The sequence below is a fragment of the Salmo salar genome, chromosome ssa14 (assembly GCF_905237065.1).
Source record: "Salmo salar chromosome ssa14, Ssal_v3.1, whole genome shotgun sequence".
NCBI classification, from domain to species: domain Eukaryota; kingdom Metazoa; phylum Chordata; class Actinopteri; order Salmoniformes; family Salmonidae; genus Salmo; species Salmo salar.
Window position 1 is genome coordinate 38,486,425 of NC_059455.1, and position 21,800 is coordinate 38,508,224.

The 21,800-nt window shown below is 45.5% G+C and overlaps 1 protein-coding gene across 1 annotated transcript in view; it reads left to right on the forward strand.

Annotated features, from left to right (window-relative positions):
- The window catches only part of LOC106569526 (protein unc-13 homolog A), a 123,822-nt gene extending 102,328 nt beyond the window's left edge, over nt 1-21,494 (forward strand). Inside the window, 7 exon segments of the mRNA XM_014140967.2 lie at nt 816-872; nt 1,938-2,018; nt 2,194-2,341; nt 2,714-2,770; nt 14,676-14,768; nt 15,541-15,700; nt 15,779-21,494. Coding sequence (XP_013996442.2) covers nt 816-872; nt 1,938-2,018; nt 2,194-2,341; nt 2,714-2,770; nt 14,676-14,768; nt 15,541-15,700; nt 15,779-16,070 — 888 coding nt within the window. The 3' untranslated portion in view covers nt 16,071-21,494.
- The last annotated feature ends 306 nt before the right edge of the window (nt 21,495-21,800 follow it).

The window sequence follows — 21,800 nt, forward strand, 5'->3', positions numbered from 1 at the left end:
CCTTAGTCCCCTTTCTCCTCTTCCTCCCCTCCTTAGTCCCCTTTCTCCTCTTCCTCCCCTCCTTAGTCCCCTTTCTCCTCTTCCTCCCCTCCTTAGTCCCCTTTCTCCTCTTCCTCCCCTCCTTAGTCCCCTTTCTCCTCTTCCTCCCCTCTTTAGTCCCCTTTCTCCTCTTCCTCCCCTCCTTAGTCCCCTTTCTCCTCTTCCTCCCCTCCTTAGTCCCCTTTCTCCTCTTCCTCCCCTCTTTAGTCCCCTTTCTCCTCTTCCTCCCCTCCTTAGTCCCCTTTCTCCTCTTCCTCCCCTCTTTAGTCCCCTTTCTCCTCTTCCTCCCCTCTTTAGTCCCCTTTCTCCTCTTCCTCCCCTCCTTTACCTGTCTCATATTTTTCTCCTTGTCACGTTTTTCTTTTAGAAGGAACATGTCCTTCCTCTACAGCGTTGCCTGTATGTTAAATGGATTGGAGGTTACCACACAATCCTGTACTGGATTGGAAACCTCTCCTGCACATGTCTTTTTCCCCCATTCTTTATTGTGACATGTTTAACTACATGTATATGTAATTTGTACTCTCCTCATCTTCTTCAAACAACTCTCCCCTCCTCATGCTATGCTCTATGCACCACCTCCCCAACCCTCTTCCCCCTCTTCTCTCACCACCATCATCCTTCTCACTCACTCACTCTCTCATACTCTCTCTCTCTCTCTCTCTCTCTCTCTCTCTCTCTCTCTCTCTCTCTCTCTCTCTCTCTCTATCTATCTATCTATCTATCTATCTATCTCTCTATCTCTATCTCTATCTCTATCTCTATCTCTATCACAGGGCACTCAGATGATCTTTAATGCCGCTAAGGAGTTGGGTCAGCTTTCCAAGCTCAAGGTAATGATGATGACACATTAGGATGAGTTCCTTTATGATGACACATTAGGATGAGTTCCTTTATGATGACACATTAGGATGAGTTCCTTTATGATGACACATTAGGATGAGTTCCTTTATGATGACGCATTAGGATGAGTTCCTTTATGATGACGCATTAGGATGAGTTCCTTTATGATGACGCATTAGGATGAGTTCCTTTATGATGACACATTAGGATGAGTTCCTTTATGATGACGCATTAGGATGAGTTCCTTTATGATGACACATTAGGATGAGTTCCTTTATGATGACACATTAGGATGAGTTCCTTTATGATGACACATTAGGATGAGTTCCTTTATGATGACGCATTAGGATGAGTTCCTTTATGATGACGCATTAGGATGAGTTCCTTTATGATGACGCATTAGGATGAGTTCCTTTATGATGACACATTAGGATGAGTTCCTTTATGATGACGCATTAGGATGAGTTCCTTTATGATGACACATTAGGATGAGTTCCTTTATGATGACACATTAGGATGAGTTCCTTTATGATGACGCATTAGGATGAGTTCCTTTATGATGACGCATTAGGATGAGTTCCTTTATGATGACGCATTAGGATGAGTTCCTTTATGATGACGCATTAGGATGAGTTCCTTTATGATGACGCATTAGGATGAGTTCCTTTATGATGACGCATTAGGATGAGTTCCTTTATGATGACGCATTAGGATGAGTTCCTTTATGATGACACATTAGGATGAGTTCCTTTATGATGACACATTAGGATGAGTTCCTTTATGATGACACATTAGGATGAGTTCCTTTATGATGACACATTAGGATGAGTTCCTTTATGATGACGCATTAGGATGAGTTCCTTTATGATGACACATTAGGATGAGTTCCTTTATGATGACACATTAGGATGAGTTCCTTTATGATGACGCATTAGGATGAGTTCCTTTCTTGATTTCTACAGCATGTTTGATATAAATGCAGTTCTGGTGTGTATTGTGTCGTATTAACTACATTGTTGTGTTAACTCTGTTGTCTGTTTCCCGGTACACTGCAGGAGCACATTGTGAGAGAGGAGGCCAAGGCTCTCTCCCCTAAACAGTGTGCCATCATAGAGCTGGCATTGGACACCATTAAGGTACCGTATACTACATGTACAGTATGTATAATGTGTACTATGCAGTAAATAGTATGTCTGCTACTGTATGATGCTTCATAACTTGTTATAAGCATGTCCGAGCCTTTGGGATGTCTTATAACTAGGGTTATACTATGTTACATCTCTCTGAGGATAAATAACAATGCCCCTGCAGCAATACTTCCATGCGGGCGGTGTGGGTCTGAAGAAGACCTTCCTGGAGAAGAGTCCTGACCTGAAGTCTCTGCACTACGCCCTGTCCCTCTACACACAACACACTGACAAGCTCATCAGGAAGTTTGTCCTTTCACAAAACGCTCAGGGTACGTCACACCCTCTGTCTCTCTGGCTAGTGGTCTGTCTGTCTGGCTAGTGGTGGTCTGTCTGTCTGGCTAGTGGTGGTCTGTCTGTCTGTCTGGCTAGTAGTGGTCTGTCTGTCTGTCTGGCTAGTAGTGGTCTGTCTGGCTAGTAGTGGTCTGGTTGGCTGTCTGGCTAGCTATCTGGCTAGTAGTGGTCTGGTTGGCTGTCTGGCTGTCCATCTGGCTGGCTAGTAGCTGGCTGGCCCGTCTGTCTGGCTAGTGGGCTGGCTGGCTCGCTGGCTGTGTGTGTGTCTATCTGCCTGATCTATTTTTTAATGCTAACTGTCATTGTGAAACATCTTACTGAGGTGTCTTCTCTCCCTCTCTCTCTGCTAGTCCATGGAGGGAAGGGGGTCAGGTATACCCTCAATGAAGACACATTACCAGAAAAGGGTAAGTGCCTGTGATCGTGTATAACCCCACCCACCCCTCAATTTCTTCCTCCCTCTCCTTCTCTCTACACCTATCCATTTTAAACAGTTGTTTTCAGGAGAATTACCCTCAATTAGTGAATTACAGTCTTGTCTGCAATCCTGTAGCTTGATCTTAACCCTGGTATTAAACCTTGCTCAGCTAAGCCCTGCTCATCTCGTTACCAAGAGGTGTGTGTATATGTGTTTGTTTTAGTACCAATCGTTCCCAGCAGAACCACCATTTTTTTCTGAACCGGTTCGATCCCCCAAAAAGTACCAGTTCGTAGAGCTGATTTTCCTTCATTTTTTTAACTTGTGAAATCAACAACATTTTTACATTTAGCTCAGAACGATCCAAATGTCTCACACACACACTGTTACGAATCCCTTCGGCCCAGCAGTCTAAGGGGGGATGGCAACGAGACCCGTAACATAACTCATGCAAATTAAAATAGTGATAAAGAGACAGCGAGAACAAAAACCACAGACAACTTAAATCTACCGTCTAACACTACAGGTTTATTTTTAAACACACAGTAATGGGGTGTGGGAAGAGGGGCTGAGCTGGACCCAAGGAAAGAAACAATAATCCAAAAACACCCCTAAACTAGACTAGCCTACTTCAATAACAGCTAGCTAACTAAAACATACAGTGGGTGGTCCTCCCAGTTCTAACTAGGGTACTTAGATAAAGTATTCATACGGGTAATATATGCCCATGGGCGACTTGTCTTGGTAACCCCTTTTCCCACCAACAAACAAACAGTCAACACTTTAACCAAAAACTATACTCACAGGCTGACGGACAGAGACAGAGAGAGAGACAGAGAGAGAGACAGAGAGAGAGACAGAGAGAGAGACAGAGAGAGAGACAGAGAGAGAGACAGAGAGAGAGACAGAGAGAGAGACGGAGAGATTTAAATAATCTTTATTGGGTCAATTAAAAACATAAATTAAAAACACAACTCCAATTCCTCCTCCACAGTAACTAAACACAACAGCCTCTGAATACCCCATATACTCATAAACTGATCAATATTGTTGACCAGTTTATAATAGGCAAACTCGACCCCTAATCCCGCTGCCAACATCCCCTCCAGCATTCCCACCACATCCACAGACCCCTGTCCCCGAATACTGTTCTTTCGGGTCTTCCATATCGCTCATTTTGCTGCCCCTAACACAAAATTAAGCAACACAACTACACCCTTTTGACTGAACCTGTACTTTGGCCCAAATATATACAGTTGGGAAAAGAAAACCTCTCCCAACGTTGAGAACCAATTTGTGATCAGGTCAATCATCCCGACCAACCTGGGACATTGTAAAAACAGATGTTCCAGAGTTTCAGACTCAGCACAGAATGGACAACCCTCCCCAACAGTAGGGTCCAGGTGTACCAGATGCATGTTAGTGGCTATAGCTCCATGTATTATCCTCCATTGGAGGTCAGCTGTCCTCTTATCAATAGGCAGTTTGTATAATGATCGCCAACAGCCTTTTGGAGAGACACCTGGAACAAGCACACCCGCCCACCTCGTCGATTTTACCCCTTCCAGGGAAGAGGCATGGGACACCTTTACACATACTCTGTACATGGCCTTCTTTCCCACCTCCTTGAACTCCCCCAGCTCCGGGGTGTCGAAGGAAAGCAGCATCCCCACATCCTCCTCGAATGCCCCCGCTGCAGCACTAACAATCAGTGCAGGGAACACATCATCCAGACCCTCCTTCCACCGATCAGAATTGGAAATGTCAGTCACATACTGCAGATGAAGCACTGGCAGGGAGTCACAGACCTCAGCGACGACCTTCCTCAGTAGGCGAGATGATCGGATCCCCGCTCTTTCTCCCAGCTCCTCCAACGATCTATTCCTGTTCCGCATCAGATGACCCAGTTTAGTACACCCCACGCCTAACAGGCATGAACGTAGGCTAGCTGAACCCAGAACACGGGACTGGATGGCAGTGTTGTGAAAAAGAGGCTCTTCAAAAAGCCACATCCCTGGTGGCGTGCCGGCCTTACGGGACTTGACAAAAACTCTCCAAGCCTGCATAACAGACTCATAAAATGGAGTCAGGCCAGGCAAATCACCCCCCTCCAGCTTTAAGAGGAAAAGGTGCTTATCTAAGCCCAAACAGCCCGCTCTCCTCATCAATGTATAGGCTGTGTCGACCCAGCTAGAACCGTCACTGTACAACAGTCTCTGGGCTGCTTGAAGCCGGAAAGCCATGATCCTGGAAGAAATATCCACCAAGCCTTGCCCACCCTCGTGTAGTGGCAGGTACAGGGCTGCAGCTTTAATCCAGTGTTGTCCAGACCAGAAAAAATTGACAAGGGTCCTCTGAAGCTCTTGTATCAGACCCTTTGGTGGCTGTAAAATCATTAGTCTGTGCCACAGGGTAGAGGCAGCAAGATTATTAGCTACCAGTACCCTTCCCCTATAAGACAGCTGAGGCAGCACCCATTTCCATCTTGACAGTCTGGCACACACTTTCTCCACTACACCCTCCCAGTTCTTTTTCTGAAAGACATCAGAGCCTAGAAAACCCCCAAAGTCTTCATCCCATCTCTGCCCCACTGAAGCCCCCTGGTAACCGTGGAGTGGACCCTATCTGAAGCTGACCTGCCCACAGCGCTTCACTCTTTCCCCAATTGACTCTAGCTGAGGAGGCCCCCTCATACACCTTTAAAGCGTTTGAGAGAACCTTAACATCCTCACCCCCTGTAATAAAAACAGTCACATCATCTGCATACGCAGACAGTGCTATCGTGGGATCCTTCATTACCCCTGGCACAGAGAAACCAGTAAGCTTCGCTCTTAAAAAACAAAGCATTGGTTCAATTGCCAGACTATATAACTGCCCTGAAATTGGGCATCCCTGCCTGATGCCCCTTTGGACAGGGATGGGGCAGCTCAAACCACCCCCCACCTTCACCATACACGAGGCCCCAGCATACAGTAAACTCATCCAAGACAAAAAAACATCCCCAAACCCAAAGGCTTTCATTGTTTTAAACAAGTACTGGTGGTCCACACGATCAAAAGTCTTCCCCTGATCCAAAGAAAGTAAACCCACATTTACATCAGACAGTTTACAAATGTCTAAAACATCTCTTATCAGAAACAAGTTATCAACAATAGAGCGGTCAGGTACACAGTAAGACTGGTCCTTGTGGACCAACAATCCCAGATACTCTTTCAACCTGTTTGAGAGACATTTAGAAACAATTTTATATTCTGCGCACAGCAAAGCAACAGGTCTCTAATTTTTTATGAGAGCCAAATCCCCCTTTTTTGGCAATAATGAAAGCACCGCACGTTGACAGGAAGAGAACCCTCATGAAAAGATTCACACACCACTGCATAAAAATCCTCTCCAATAGACCCCCAAAAGTGCTTATAAAACTCAGATGGTAAACCATCAATGCCAGGGGCTCGGCCTGTTGAGAGCTGCATAACTGCTGTGGACAGCTCTTGCAGTGTAATGTCAGAGTCCAATGCGACTCTCTGCTCAGGTCCCAATTGAGGAAGAACGTGTAGCAACTGTTCAGTACACAGAGAGTCACAATCCTCCGCCTTATAGAGGGCAGAGTAGAAATCTACGGCATGTTGACGCATTTCACTGTCATCCGTGGTCACCTTCCCATCAGGGAGATGAAGGCAAACCATCTGTTTATGTTGCAGTGTCAACTGTCCTAGGTTAAAAAAGAAAGCGCTAGGAGCATCCATATCCTTGAGGGAAGTGAAACGAGACCTAATCAAGGCACCCTTCACTCTTTCATGCAGAAACAATCTCAGTTCATGTCTCTTGTCCTGTAAGTTCATGACTATTCCAGGGTCGTTCTGAGTGAGCAGCTTCAATTCAATAGATTTGATGTCCTGTTCAAGTGCCTTGATAGTCTCTTTGACTTCAATTCAAGACAGAGCAGTATACTGTTGACAAAATAATCGTATTTGGGCCTTCCCAACCTCCCACCATTGTCTCAAGGATTCAAAATGTCCTTTTGTAACCCTCCATTTTTCCCAAAACAACAAAAACCTTTCACAAAACATGACATCATGTAACAATTTAACATTAAAATACCAGTAAGGTGATGACCTTCGTGGACAGGACAAATGAATATCAACAGTCACATTATGGTGATCAGAGAAACCCACAGGAGTAATGTCACACCTTCCAACCCTACTACAGTAGTGATCAGATACATACCACCTGTCTAACCTTCCAACCCTACTACAGTAGTGATCAGATATATACCACCTGTCTAACCTTCCAACCCTACTACAGTAGTGATCAGATACATACCACCTGTCTAACCTTCCAACCCTACTACAGTAGTGATCAGATATATACCACCTGTCTAACCTTCCAACCCTACTACAGTAGAGATCAGATACATACAACCTGTCTAACCTTCCAACCCTACTACAGTAGTGATCAGATACATACAACCTGTCTAACCTTCCAACCCTACTACAGTAGTGATCAGATACATACCACCTGTCTAACCTTCCAACCCTACTACAGTAGTGATCAGATACATACCACCTGTCTAACCTTCCAACCCTACTACAGTAGAGATCAGATACATACAACCTGTCTAACCTTCCAACCCTACTACAGTAGTGATCAGATACATACCACCTGTCTAACCTTCCAACCCTACTACAGTAGTGATCAGATACATACAACCTGTCTAACCTTCCAACCCTACTACAGTAGTGATCAGATACATACAACCTGTCTAACCTCCCAACCCTACTACAGTAGAGATCAGATACATACCACCTGTCTAAACTTCCAACCCTGTCTAACCTTCAAACCCTACTACAGTAGTGATCAGATACATACAACCTGTCTAACCTTGCTGCACTGACACGACCTTCATTAACTTTTAACCATGTGTACTGCCTAACTTTTGCATTCCTTACTCTCCACACATCAGAAAGCTCAAACTCAGTTAATAGACCAGACAGGCAAGTGGCTGACCGCAGGTGAGGTTCTTCAGCGGTGCGATCAACAGTAAAATCCACTGTACAGTTCCAGTCCCCCCCTAAAACCATACACCCCTCTTGGTCACACTGTCTTAAGGTTTCCTTTATTTGATCAAAACCAACAATACGCTCTGTACCCTCATTAGGAGCATAAACATTCAAAAAAACAAACAAAAACCCCATAACCTCCACCTTGACCAATAAAACCCGACCCTTGACAATCTCTGTTGTAGATACCACAGTCACCCCTAAGCCTGAAGAAAACAAGATTGCCACCCCAGCACTGAAATTAGTACCATGACTGAGTATATGCTGCCCCTCCCACCACATACCCCAGTCAACCTCCTTTTCCTCATCACTGTGTGTCTCCTGTAGAAAAACTACATTAAGCCTTTTCTGTTTTATTACTTCTAATACCCAAGCCCTCTTATTCCTGTCCCTTCCACCATTAATATTGAGAGAACCTACCCTTAGTACCTCCATATAGAAAAGAGAAAGGAAAAGCAGAAGAAACCACAGAGAAACCAAAGAGAAAAAAGAAGACACCCTATGAAGCATGATCATCATCATTGTTTACATTTTCTCTTACCCTGACCACGTTTCCCACCACCCTTTGCTGCTGTGACAGCAGAAACAAATTTCCTCAAGCGAAACTGCTTCTTCTCACTTAACTGGTCTAACCCCACCGTCTTCTGTAACATCACAGCTGACCTCACAAACTTATCAACATCAAAATATTCTGCCAATTTGACAGATTTCCCAAAAGTCTGATCCAGAAACCTATTTACCTCCTCTAGATCATAAATTGAGTCGTCACCAGCTGCTATCATATCAATAGAGATATCCATATCCTGCTCCTCCTCAACTGAGGCCACAGACCCCTGACTCGCTTCTAACACATCCCTTTTATCACTCCCCAGTTGCACCCCATCACTCGTACCAGGCATCTCCTCCACTACCTGGGAGACTAGCCCCACCTGAACCCTATTACTAGTAGTGGGCATCTCCTCCACTACCTGGGAGACTAGCCCCACCTGAACCCTATTACTAGTAGTGGACATCTCCTCCACTACCTGGGAGACTAGCCCCACCTGAACCCTATTACTCGTAGTGGGCATCTCCTCCACTACCTGGGAGACTAGCCCCACCTGAACCCTATTACTAGTAGTGGGCATCTCCTCCACTACCTGGGAGACTAGCCTCTCCTGAACCCTAGTACTCGTAGTGGGCATCTCCTCCACTACCTGGGAGACTAGCCCCACCTGAACCCTATTACTAGTAGTGGGCATCTCCTCCACTACCTGGGAGACTAGCCCCACCTGAACCCTATTACTAGTAGTGGGCATCTCCTCCACTACCTGGGAAACTAGCCCCACCTGAAACCTATTACTAGTAGTGGGCATCTCCTCCACTACCTGGGAGACTAGCCCCACCTGAACCCTATTACTAGTAGTGGGCATCTCCTCCACTACCTGGGAGACTAGCCCCACCTGAAACCTATTACTAGTAGTGGGCATCTCCTCCACTACCTGGGAGACTAGCCCCACCTGAACCCTATTACTAGTAGTGGGCATCTCCTCCACTACCTGGGAAACTAGCCCCACCTGAAACCTATTACTAGTAGTGGGCATCTCCTCCACTACCTGGGAAACTAGCCCCACCTGACCCCTATTACTAGTAGTGGGCATCTCCTCCACTACCTGGGAGACTAGCCCCACCTGAAACCTATTACTAGTAGTGGGCATCTCCTCCACTACCTGGGAGACTAGCCCCACCTGAACCCTATTACTAGTAGTGGGCATCTCCTCCACTACCTGGGAAACTAGCCCCACCTGAACCCTATTACTTGTAGTGGGCATCTCCTCCACTACCTGGGAGACTAGCCCCACCTGAACCCTATTACTTGTAGTGGGCATCTCCTCCACTACCTGGGAGCCTAGCTCCACATGAACCCTCTCCTGTACCCTATTACTCGTAGTGGGCATGTCCTCCACTACCTGGGAGATTAGCTCCACATGAACCCCCTCCTGTACCCCAGCACTCGTACTGGGCACCTCCTCACCAGTCTGAGGAACTGGCTCTTCAGATCCATCCTTACCTTCTACAACAAATATTTTCTGCTGCATAACATTTCCCTCTAACACAAGTTGCAACTCCGTGCCCTCAACACGGATAACTTGTTCCTCAGCAGCAGGTGCTTGTGGCTGTTCAACCACTGTCGGCCCACCTCTCCCTACATCAGTGGGCCCAGGCGTTACGAGGACCACCTCTCCCTACATCAGTGGGCCCAGGCGTTACGAGGACCACCTCTCCGTACATCAGTGGGCCCAGGCGTTACGAGGACCACCTCTCTCTACATCAGTGGGCCCAGGCGTTACGAGGACCACCTCTCCCTACATCAGTGGGCCCAGGCGTTACGAGGACCACCTCTCCCTACATCAGTGGGCCCAGGCGTTACGAGGCCCACCTCTCCCTACATCAGTGGGCCCAGGCGTTACGAGGACCACCTCTCCCTACATCAGTGGGCCCAGGCGTTACGAGGACCACCTCTCCCTACATCAGTGGGCCCAGGCGTTACGAGGACCACCTCTCCCTACATCAGTGGGCCCAGGCGTTACGAGGACCACCTCTCCCTACATCAGTGGGCCCAGGCGTTACGAGGACCACCTCTCCCTACATCAGTGGGCCCAGGCGTTACGAGGACCACCTGCGCCCCTCCCTCTGCCTTCTCCCTTTTCGGACAAGCATGTCGCTTATGACCAACATCCCCACACTCAAAACACCGTTGACTACCTGTACTAGCCATATACAATCTATTGTCATACTTGACTTTAAACGCTAACTCCCGGTGAGTCCAAAAACATAAACACCTGTCGCCGAAACGACATAACCTGTTTCAACGCCGGGTGTTTGCAACCCAACGGGACAACCTTAATTGAACTTGCAAACTTCCCAAAGCGCAATAACTCGCGCTCCAATAGCTCATTTGGAATAAACGGCGGTACATTTGAAATCGTTACCCTTGTTGACCAGGAAAAAAGCGGCGTAACTTGAATAAACATTCCTTTAAGAAGTACGCCGTGCTCAACCATACGATCTACAAGGCGCTCTTCTTTAAGAAAAACCACCACCGCTTTATTCATCCGTGACGCATAAGCAACATTCTCACATCCTACATTCTCTCCTACGGAGACCAGAAACTCCTTCACGGTGACAGTAGCTTCAGTAACACACCTAAAGCCGTGCCAAAGTGACAGGATCCCCATTGTTTGAACTCCCAGCATGGAGATGGGGGGGGGTTGGGAGGGAGGGAGGGAGGAGAGAGAGAGAGAAACTGACTGGGTTTTTAAAACAAGGGAAAGGGGCTGTGATAGGGTAAATAAAAAGGTGCAGGTGTGTTCTGATTAGCGACTGATTGGGGAATGATGATTGTCACCTGTGAGGAGAGAAAAGAAATACACATACAGGATACCTGTATCCGTAACACTCCCACCCTTAAAAGAGCAACCCCAGGGGGAATTGCAAACAAAGTATTTCTAAAGTATACCCACAAGATCAACAAACAAAGTCAACCTTACAAAACATACAAAAATCATTTTTACACACGAGACAAAGCATCTGCTAACACATTATCAGAACCCTTTTTGTGACGGATCTCCAAATTATAATTCTGCACAATAAGAGCCCAACGCATAAGGCGCTGGTTCTGGTTGTACATACGGTGGAGAAACACTAAGGGGTTATGGTCCGTATATACAATCACAGGTAGGGCACTAGAACCTATATACACTTCAAAGTATTGCAGAGCTAACAACAAAACTAGAGCTTCTTGCTCGATGGTGGCAGTTTGGTCTGACATTTGTTAAATTTCCGTGACAAATAACACACAGGATGATCCACTCCACTCTTGTCCTGCTGCAGTAGAACAGCACCTCTGGCACTAGCATCTACTTCAAGTTTAAACTGATGTTCAAAATCCGGAGCAGCAAGTACAGGGGTACTACATAAGAGGGCTTTAGCAGTATCAAAAGCTACCTTACAATCTGGGGACCACTCAAACGATTTTGCCGGACTGAGCAAATCAGTCAAGGGAGCAACTACCGCAGAGAAGTTTTTACAGAAACTACGGTAGTAGCCAACCATCCCTTAAAAGTGGCGTAGCTCTCGTCTGGTGGTAGGTGCGGGGAATGCAGTGATAGCCAAGACCTTGGCATCAACAGGGCGCACCTGTCCATGGCCGACCTCTTTGCCGAGATAGGTAACAGTAGCCTTCCCAAACTCGCACTTTGCCAAGTTCAGGGTTAAAGAAGCAGCTGCCAAACGCTCACATACTACCCTTAGAGAGTTAACATGATCTGTCCACTCAGATGAATAAATCACTAAATCATCAAGGCATGCACTAGAATTGGGAACGCCTGCTAATACGGAGTTAACCAGTCGTTGGAAAGTGGCTGGTGCATTCCGCATCCCAAAAGCCATGACAGAGTATTGTAGGAATTTGTCTGGGGTCACAAAGGCAAATCTCAGAAGCACGTGAGGTTAACGGAACCTGCCAGTAAATTAAGAGGTCCAACTTTGTTACATAAGTAGCAGCACCAACAGTGTCGATACAGTCGTCCAGTCTGGGTAACGGGAATGAATCTGGCAGTGTGACAGAATTTACCTTTCGATAATCCGTACATAACCTGGACGTACCATCAGGTTTAGGAACCAGAATGCAAGGAGAACTCCAAGGGCTTGAACTTGGCGTCGCCAGGTCATTCTCCAACAAATATCTCACTTCATCCCTCATTATCTTCCTCTTAGAAGCATTAACACGATATGGGTGCTGCTTGATAGGGGCAGCATTTCCAACGTGAATGTCATGTTCCAACACGTTTGTGCGAGTAGGAACATCATTAAAGAGACATGGAAAACTGTGGAGTAGCCTCACAATATCGTCGGCCTGTCCGTCCGTTAAATGAACCAGACCTGACTGGAGAGACAGCAGCATTTCTGAGTTGGGCAATCTAACACACTGCTGCTGAGTATTGCGCAACTCTAATCCATCTCCATCAACATCATTAATAATATGACAGTCCACTATCATAGCAGTAGAAGCAGAGGAAACAGCAGTACCTTCCACTGTTTTTGAACCGTCTACCTGGGTGATGGGTCGGGTGTGGTATGCCTTCAACATGTTAATGTGGCACACACGAGATTGGCGTTTTCTATCAGGAGTTTGAAGCACATAATCAGTTTCACTTCATTTCTTTTTAATGAAATAAGGACCAGAGAGACGAGCTGACAGTGAAGACCCTGGAACAGGCAATAACACCAGTACTTGGTCACCTGGCTGTAGTGGACGAGAAACAGCCTGTTTATCATAGTGTCTTTTCATACTCGTCTGTGAGGAAGACATAGTTTCCTTAGTGAGAGCACAGGCTTGGTGTAGGCGCTCACGAAAGCGACTAACGTAGTCCAACACATTCTCATCTCCCACACACAACTCTTGGGACAAAAACTGTTCTTTAAGGACTTTCATTGGTCCTCTCACTGTGACCAAACACTAGTTCAGCTGGGCTGAACCCTAGAGACTCCTGTACAGTTTCACGAGCAGCAAACACTAGAGGAACTCCCTCATCCCAATCTTTCTCAGATTCCAAACAATATTTACGTAGCATAGACTTCAGTGTCTGATGCCAACGTTCAAGTGTACCCTGAGACTCTGGGTGATATGCACTTGACACATGGTGCGTAACTGACAAGGATTTTAACACCTGTTTGAAGAGAGACATGGGAGAGAGAGAGAGAGAGAGAGAGAGAGACATGGAGGGAGGGAGAGAGAGAGAGAGAGAGAGACATGGAGGGAGAGAGAGAGAGAGAGACATGGAGAGAGAGGGAGAGAGAGAGAGAGAGACATGGAGAGAGAGAGAGAGAGAGAGAGACATGAAAGAGAGAGAGAGAGAGAGACATGAGAGAGAGAGAGAGAGAGAGAGACATGGAGAGAGAGAGAGAGAGAGAGAGAGAGAGAGACATGGAGGGAGAGAGACATGGAGGGAGAGAGAGAGAGAGACATGGAGAGAGAGGGAGAGAGAGAGACACATGGAGAGAGAGAGAGGAGAGAGAGAGAGAGAGAGACACGAGAGAGAGAGAGAGAGAGAGAGACATGGAGAGAGAGACATGGAGAGAGAGACATGGAGAGAGAGAGAGAGACATGGAGAGAGAGAGACATGGAGAGAGAGAGACATGGAGAGAGACATGGAGAGAGAGACATGGAGAGAGAGAGACATGAGAGAGAGAGAGACATGGAGAGAGAGAGAGAGAGACATGGAGAGAGAGAGAGACATGGAGAGAGAGAGAGAGAGAGAGAGACATGGGAGAGAGAGAGAGAGAGACATGGAGAGAGAGAGAGAGACATGGAGAGAGAGAGAGAGACATGGAGAGAGATTGACATCACAGAGAGATAGATTGAACAGGGGAGAAAACAACTGACTGTTTTTTAAACCAAGGGAAAGGGGCTGTGATAGGGTAAATGAAAAGGTGCAGGTGTCTTCTGATTAGCGACTGATTGGTGACTGATTGGGGAATGATGATTGTCACCTGTGAGGAGAGAAGGAGAGAAAAGAAATACACACACAGGATACCTGTATCCGTCACACACACACACACACACACACACACACACACACACACACACACACACACACACACACACACACACACACACACACACACACACACACATACAGCATGCAGCCAGATTTATCAGCCTGTCTTTGCTTCATTGTGCATTAAACTAGCCTGTCACTGTCTGAAACACTGGGGGGTCAGAGGGCTATGGTCAACAGCAGGGATCTCAACTCTGTGTTTCTGATGTGGTGGTTAACTCTTAACCTCTGGCAGGGTCGGGAGTGGAGGAGCCAATCGGAGAGGTGGTAATGCACGTGGAGATCTTCACCCATCCCAACACTGGAGAACACAAGATCACTGTGAGAGGTGAGAGAGGGGGGTGGAGGGAGGGAGGGAGGGAGGGAGGGAGGGAGGGGGAGGGGCTAGAGGGAGGAAGAGAGGGGAGGGATGGAGGGAGCGGCTAGAGGGAGGGGGAGAGATTGAGGGAGGGGCTGGGGGGGAGGGGGAGGTGGATGGAGAGAGGGAGGGAGGGAGGGGGGAGGGGCTAGAGGGAGGGGGAGAGATGGAGGGAAGGGCTGGGGGAGGTGGAGGGAGGGAGGGGCTGCAGGGAGGGGGGAGAGGGGAGGGATGGAGGGAGGGGCTGGAGGGAGGGGGAGAGGGGAGGCATGGGGGGGAGAGGGGAGGGATGGAGGGAGGGATGGAGGGAGGGGCTGGGGGAGGGGGGAGAGGGGAGAGGGGAGGGATGGAGGGAGGGGCTGGGGGGAGGGGGAGATGGAGGGAGGGGCTGAGGAGGGGGCGGGAGGAGAGAGGGGGAGGGAGGGGCTGAGGGGCGAGGGGGAGGGAGGGATGGAGGGAGGGGCTGAGGGGAGAGAGAGGGGCTGAGGGGAGAGAGAGGGGCTGAGGGGCGAGGGGGAGGGGTAATGGGGAACAGGAGTGCGTAAGGTAGGGGTGATGATGGGCTTTACATGTGTTCTAATTGCACTAGACTTGAGCTTCTTTGAAATGCACTACAAACTAGCTACATGTCATCTCTGCTCATCTTCTTCAAACAACTCTCCCCCTCATGCACCTCTTTCTGCACCTCTTTCCCAACCCTCTTCCCCTCTTCTCTCATCACCCTTCTCTCTCTCTCGCTCAGTGATTGCTGCTAATGACATTAAGTGGCAGACCCAGGGGATATTCCGTCCCTTCGTGGAGGTCTACATCATTGGTCCCCACCTCACTGACAAGAAGAGGAAGCACGCCACCAAGTCCAAGAACAACAGCTGGTCGCCCAAGTTCAACGAGACCTTCCAGTAGTGAGTATATCAGGTTTCTGTCTGGTGGGGTCTGTGTGTGTGCTGTCTAACAAACCTCTCCTCTCTCTGTCTCTCCAGTTCCCTGGGCAGTGAGTTGGGTCCGGAGGGCTATGAGCTGCAGGTGTGTGTGAAGGACTACTGCTTCGCCAGGGAGGACCGTACGGTGGGCATGGCCCTGATGCAGTTGAAGGACATGTCCTCCCGGGGCAGCATGACGTGCTGGCTTCCCCTGGGGAAGAGGGTCCACATGGACGAGACGGGCCTGACGGTACTGAGGATCCTTTCCCAACGCAACAACGACGACGTGGCCAAAGAGTTTGTCAAGCTCAAGTCAGACCAGCGCTCTGCCGAGGAGGGACGGGCGAGCTGAGAGGGAGAGTAGAGATGGGCCTAGTGATCAAGATACTGATTTACACACACACACACACACACACACACACACACACACACACACACACACACACACACACACACACACACACACACACACACACACACACACACACACACACACACACACACACACACACAGTTACTAATACAATACTGGCATGTTTATGTCATATAAACACGGTCATGAACACACTAATAATCTCTAATCACATAATGATTATCACATGTACACAAACACAGAGGTGGCCAACAGTTCCTTCTGCCATAGATGTATTTTGAACACCTATCAATGAACCAATCAATGTATCAATCCATTTCTACTGCTCTCTCTCTCATTATCTCTCTTCCACTCTTGCATATTACACATTTTATATATGTTTAATGCAGAAATGTGAGAAACAAATATGACCTGATGAGTTATGGTGGAGTTATAGAGACAGATGACTTTGCACTTTGACCTCTCGGCATGTTCAGGAGAGCAGCCCTAAAGCCCGACTCTTACTTCTCCATCTGTTCCTGTTAGTCTGTCTGTGGGTTTCTCAGTGTGTCGCTCTCTTTCCTTTTCTCTATGTTGTGCTCAGTCTTCCTGTCGTGTGATGTGCTCTGGGTAGAAGTAGACCTCAGTGACAGATCTAGGATCAGCTTACACAGTTGTCCTGGCTTTGCCTGTTGGGGAGGGGGAAATGTAACATTGATCTTAGATCAGCGTCTGAGTGCAGCTTCATCCTACCTCGTGTGATGTACTTCCTGCATGTTGAACCCAATTCTCAGAACACTGTGATTAATTAGCTGATACCACGGCAACAGCTGTACAGACCCCGCCCCCCACGGACACGTGACATCTTCTACCTGTGTGCACGGTGCATATAACCTGGTATAATAAGGGTTAACATAATAATAACCTTTGTAACCATAACCATGAAGAAAAGTACTATCCAGTAAAAAAAGAAGGGAGAAAAGAAGAATGTGCCGACGTTTGATATGAATATGTATTTTGGATGATTGTAAGACACGCCAGTCTTTCACATGGGTTGAGGTTAGCCTAGGTTTGGATCAGACTTGTTGGATGTTAGCGTGTTTGGAACACACCATATGGCCATGTTGTATATAGACACTGAGATGGTGCCGCAGACCCAAACATGTATCTTTTGAAGATGGTCTGCTTTTTTTACATACTCACTTCCCCTAGCAAAGACCCTGGCCTGACATTACTATAAAGGAGTAATACTAGCCAATAGATGGTTGATTCAACCCCTCATAAACCCCCTTCTATGTTCCCTTGAAAGTGCACAAATACTGCAAAGGGCTACAGGACCAGCAGACATAGACATTACTGAAGGGACACACTGCCTGGTCACTCCACCCGCCTGCGTTTGTGAGAATATAATAAATGTGTTTTCTGTGCTATGGGCCATAAGATTAAACTAACCCATAGGCCACTATATACAGTGAGCTCCAAAAGTATTGGGACAGTGACACATGTTGTGTTGTTTTGTCTCTGTACTCCAGCACTTTGGATTTGAAATGATACAATGACTATGAGGTTAAACTACTGTCAGCTTTAATTTGAGTGTATTTTTCATTTCAAACTTTTTGTTCATAGTCCCCCCATTTTAAGGGACCAAAAGTATTGGAACAAATTCACTTATATGTGTATTAAAGTAGTTAAAAGTGTAGTATTTGGTCCCATATTCCTAGCACGCAATGAATACATCAAGCTTGGGACTCTACAAACTTCTTGAATTCATTTGCATGTTTGTTTTGGTTGTGTTTCAGATTGCTAAATGCTAACATCCCGTGCTATTGTAAAGGTGAGAGGTTAGCATGTCTTGGGGGTATGCTAACATCCCGTGCTATTGTAAAGGTGAGAGGTTAGCATGTCTTGGGGGTATGCTAACATCCCGTGCTATTGTAAAGGTGAGAGGTTAGCATGTCTTGGGGGTATGCTAACATCCCGTGCTATTGTAAAGGTGAGAGGTTAGCATGTCTTGGGGGTATGATATTTGTGTGTCTAACTTTCTCACTCATCATTATTCACAATTAATTCAGGATTAGCCATAGCACCTATATTCATGTAGAAGTGTTTAGAAACATATTATATTCTTATTTACAATAAAAGTGACTCTAAAATGAAACAATACATTATTTACCATTAATTTCTATTGGGCACAAAATAATCTGAAACACAACCAAAACAAACAGCAAATGGATCCAACAAGTTTGTAGAGTCACAAGCTTAATGTAGACTTTGGGACCTAGGAATATGGGACCAAATACTACACTTTTGACTACTCTAATACATGTGAAAGTGAATTTGCCCAATACTTTTTGTAATTTCTAAATGGTTCACCTGATATGGATGACAATACCTTAAAAGTAAAGCTGACAGTCTGCACTTTAACCTCATAGTCATTGTATCATTTAAAATCCAAAGTGCTGGAGTACAGAGCCAAAACAACAAAATGTGTCACTGTCCCAATACTTTTGGAGCTCACTGTGTACCATAACGTCACAAGAGAGCAACTGCATGGTTTCTCTGACTGCCTTTTCAATCATCTGATTCTGTGTTTTTAAGGCAATACCTATTTGTTCTGTTTTGACAATTTGGCCCTGCATTTTTCCGAGGATAAGCTTTAGCCCGTTTTGGAGTATGGCTGTGTGTGTTCTGTCTGTGTCCGTCTTTTCTGTCCTACCTGATTTCTGGGCTCAGTGTTTATTTGTGGTATGTAGAGGCAAGCAATATAACCCCAACGTAATCACTGGAAACCTGTGGCATGCCCAGGAATTCCAACTGCAATACCATGATCCAAGGAGTGGAACACCAATCCCACATTTTCATTGGACCACTGAGTGGGAAATTCCCTGTTATAATGGACTCATCTCAATTTCCTTCTCATAGGACATGTGTGTTTTTCTTGGCATACTGGGAAACACTTTGGGAATACTGTACATTGGAGAGAATTTTGGCTTACATTAAGACCTCTCCTATCTGCTGTTCAGTCAGCTCCTGGTCCGACTTTTCCAGAGGATGACTTTGCAGAGATTGTGATGAATGGACCAACTCAAATGGACCAGCTAGTGTTTTTCAAAGACTTGTGTTGGCTAGTAGAATTGTCAACGCCCAAGCCATCATAGTAGTTTAATAATACCACATCAAGCCATCGTAGTAGTTTAATAATACCACATCAAGCCATCGTTGTAGTTTAATAATACCACATCAAGCCATCGTAGTAGTTTAATAATACCACATCAAGCCATCGTAGTAGTTTAATAATACCACATCAAGCCATCGTAGTAGTTTAATAATACCACATCAAGCCATCGTTGTAGTTTAATAATACCACATCAAGCCATCGTATTAGTTTAATAATACCACATCAAGCCATCGTAGTAGTTTAATAATACCACATCAAGCCATCGTAGTAGTTTAATAATACCACATCAAGCCATCGTAGTAGTTTAATAATACCACATCAAGCCATCGTTGTAGTTTAATAATACCACATCAAGCCATCGTTGTAGTTTAATAATACCACATCAAGCCATCGTAGTAGTTTAATAATACCACATCAAGCCATCGTAGTAGTTTAATAATACCACATCAAGCCATCGTTGTAGTTTAATAATACCACATCAAGCCATCGTAGTAGTTTAATAATACCACATCAAGCCATCGTAGTAGTTTAATAATACCACATCAAGCCATCGTTGTAGTTTAATAATACCACATCAAGCCATCGTAGTAGTTTAATAATACCACATCAAGCCATCGTAGTAGTTTAATAATACCACATCAAGCCATCGTTGTAGTTTAATAATACCACATCAAGCCATCGTTGTAGTTTAATAATACCACATCAAGCCATCGTAGTAGTTTAATAATACCACATCAAGCCATCGTAGTAGTTTAATAATACCACATCAAGCCATCGTAGTAGTTTAATAATACCACATCAAGCCATCGTAGTAGTTTAATAATACCACATCAAGCCATCGTAGTAGTTTAATAATACCACATCAAGCCATCGTAGTAGTTTAATAATACCACATCAAGCCATCGTTGTAGTTTAATAATACCACATCAAGCCATCGTATTAGTTTAATAATACCACATCAAGCCATCGTAGTAGTTTAATAATACCACATCAAGCCATCGTTGTAGTTTAATAATACCACATCAAGCCATCGTAGTAGTTTAATAATACCACATCAAGCCATCGTTGTAGTTTAATAATACCACATCAAGCCATCGTAGTAGTTTAATAATACCACATCAAGCCATCGTTGTAGTTTAATAATACCACACATCAAGCCATCGTTGTAGTTTAATAATACCACATCAAGCCATCGTTGTAGTTTAATAATACCACATCAAGCCATCGTTGTAGTTTAATAATACGACATCTATATATCAACCACCCACTCAAAGACTTATCTTACTGTAAAAAAAAATCTGTCGACGTGCCCGTGAGCAAGGCACTTAACCCTAATTTGCTCCAGGGGCGCCCTACCCAACCCTTCCCGTTTTCAACTATGGCTGACTGTAAAACAACACATTTCACTGGATCTCTCCAGTGTGTCACAATATAGTTTTTATTACTTTTCTTTTTTACAATGGAAATGCCATGTGGGTGTTGGCACAAAATGCTTGTATTGTGATGTTTGTGCTTGTTGTACATGAGTTTGAATCAACTCTAGAACTTCTGCTGCTATTTTCACAGCTAGAGAGCAACATGGACTGTCATGTTGCATTGTGGAGGAGAGCTAATACATTGCTGTTCTGTTTTTGTTTTTATCTTCTGAGCTTCTGTTTAACCAAAGGCAAGGCATCTGAATGTCATTTCACATCACATGATCATGACAGCTGACCGTACATGTATCACTTAATTTAACTCCAAGAACCTGCTGTTTCTTACCACTCATAGAAAGACTGCACACACACGCACATATACACACACTAACATATGCACAAGCACAAAAGGGCACACGTGAGATGACATGCATGCACGCCACCACATCTCCATGGAGACCAAGTGATGCCCACCCTGTGAATAAAAACAAACACCAGTGCATGAAGGGAAAATGAACTTTATCGTGCCAGCACGCGTCTCTTTGATGTTACCAATAATGGGATTTTTTTTCTCTTTTCATTTAAATACCTATGTAATGATAATGAATTCTAACATTTTATTTTTTAAGAGGCTTGTGAATACATACAAATATTTAACCAATATGAATGTAGCGTGTACACGGAATTTGCATGAGAGAATTATTTTCTACTGAGGATGTTTCTAATTTGTTTATTATCATTATGATTGATTGTTCTTTATCTAGAATGAAGGTGGGTTAGAATGCAGCCTGGTTGTGAACTGCTTCCTATTAAAAGGCCATTTGTGTCAGACATTTTCTGTACTTTATTCTCTCCTCTATTAGAGCATCTCTGACACTTAGTGATCACATATAAAAAGACACTGTCCTTCCTATGTACTGTCCTACTAAATCTATCTGCTGTTTCCAGAAGCTGTCTGCTGGAAACTGCATCCCGTCTGAATGGGAGAGCTTTAGCAGTATGCACACCCCCCACCCGCATCATTCATAGCCCATGGTTGATATGTGGTGGAATGAGAGATGACAATGTGTCCAACTTGGGATAAAAGGGATAGTCCACCCATATTTAAAAGCTTCTCGTTTCATTACCTTGAAAGCA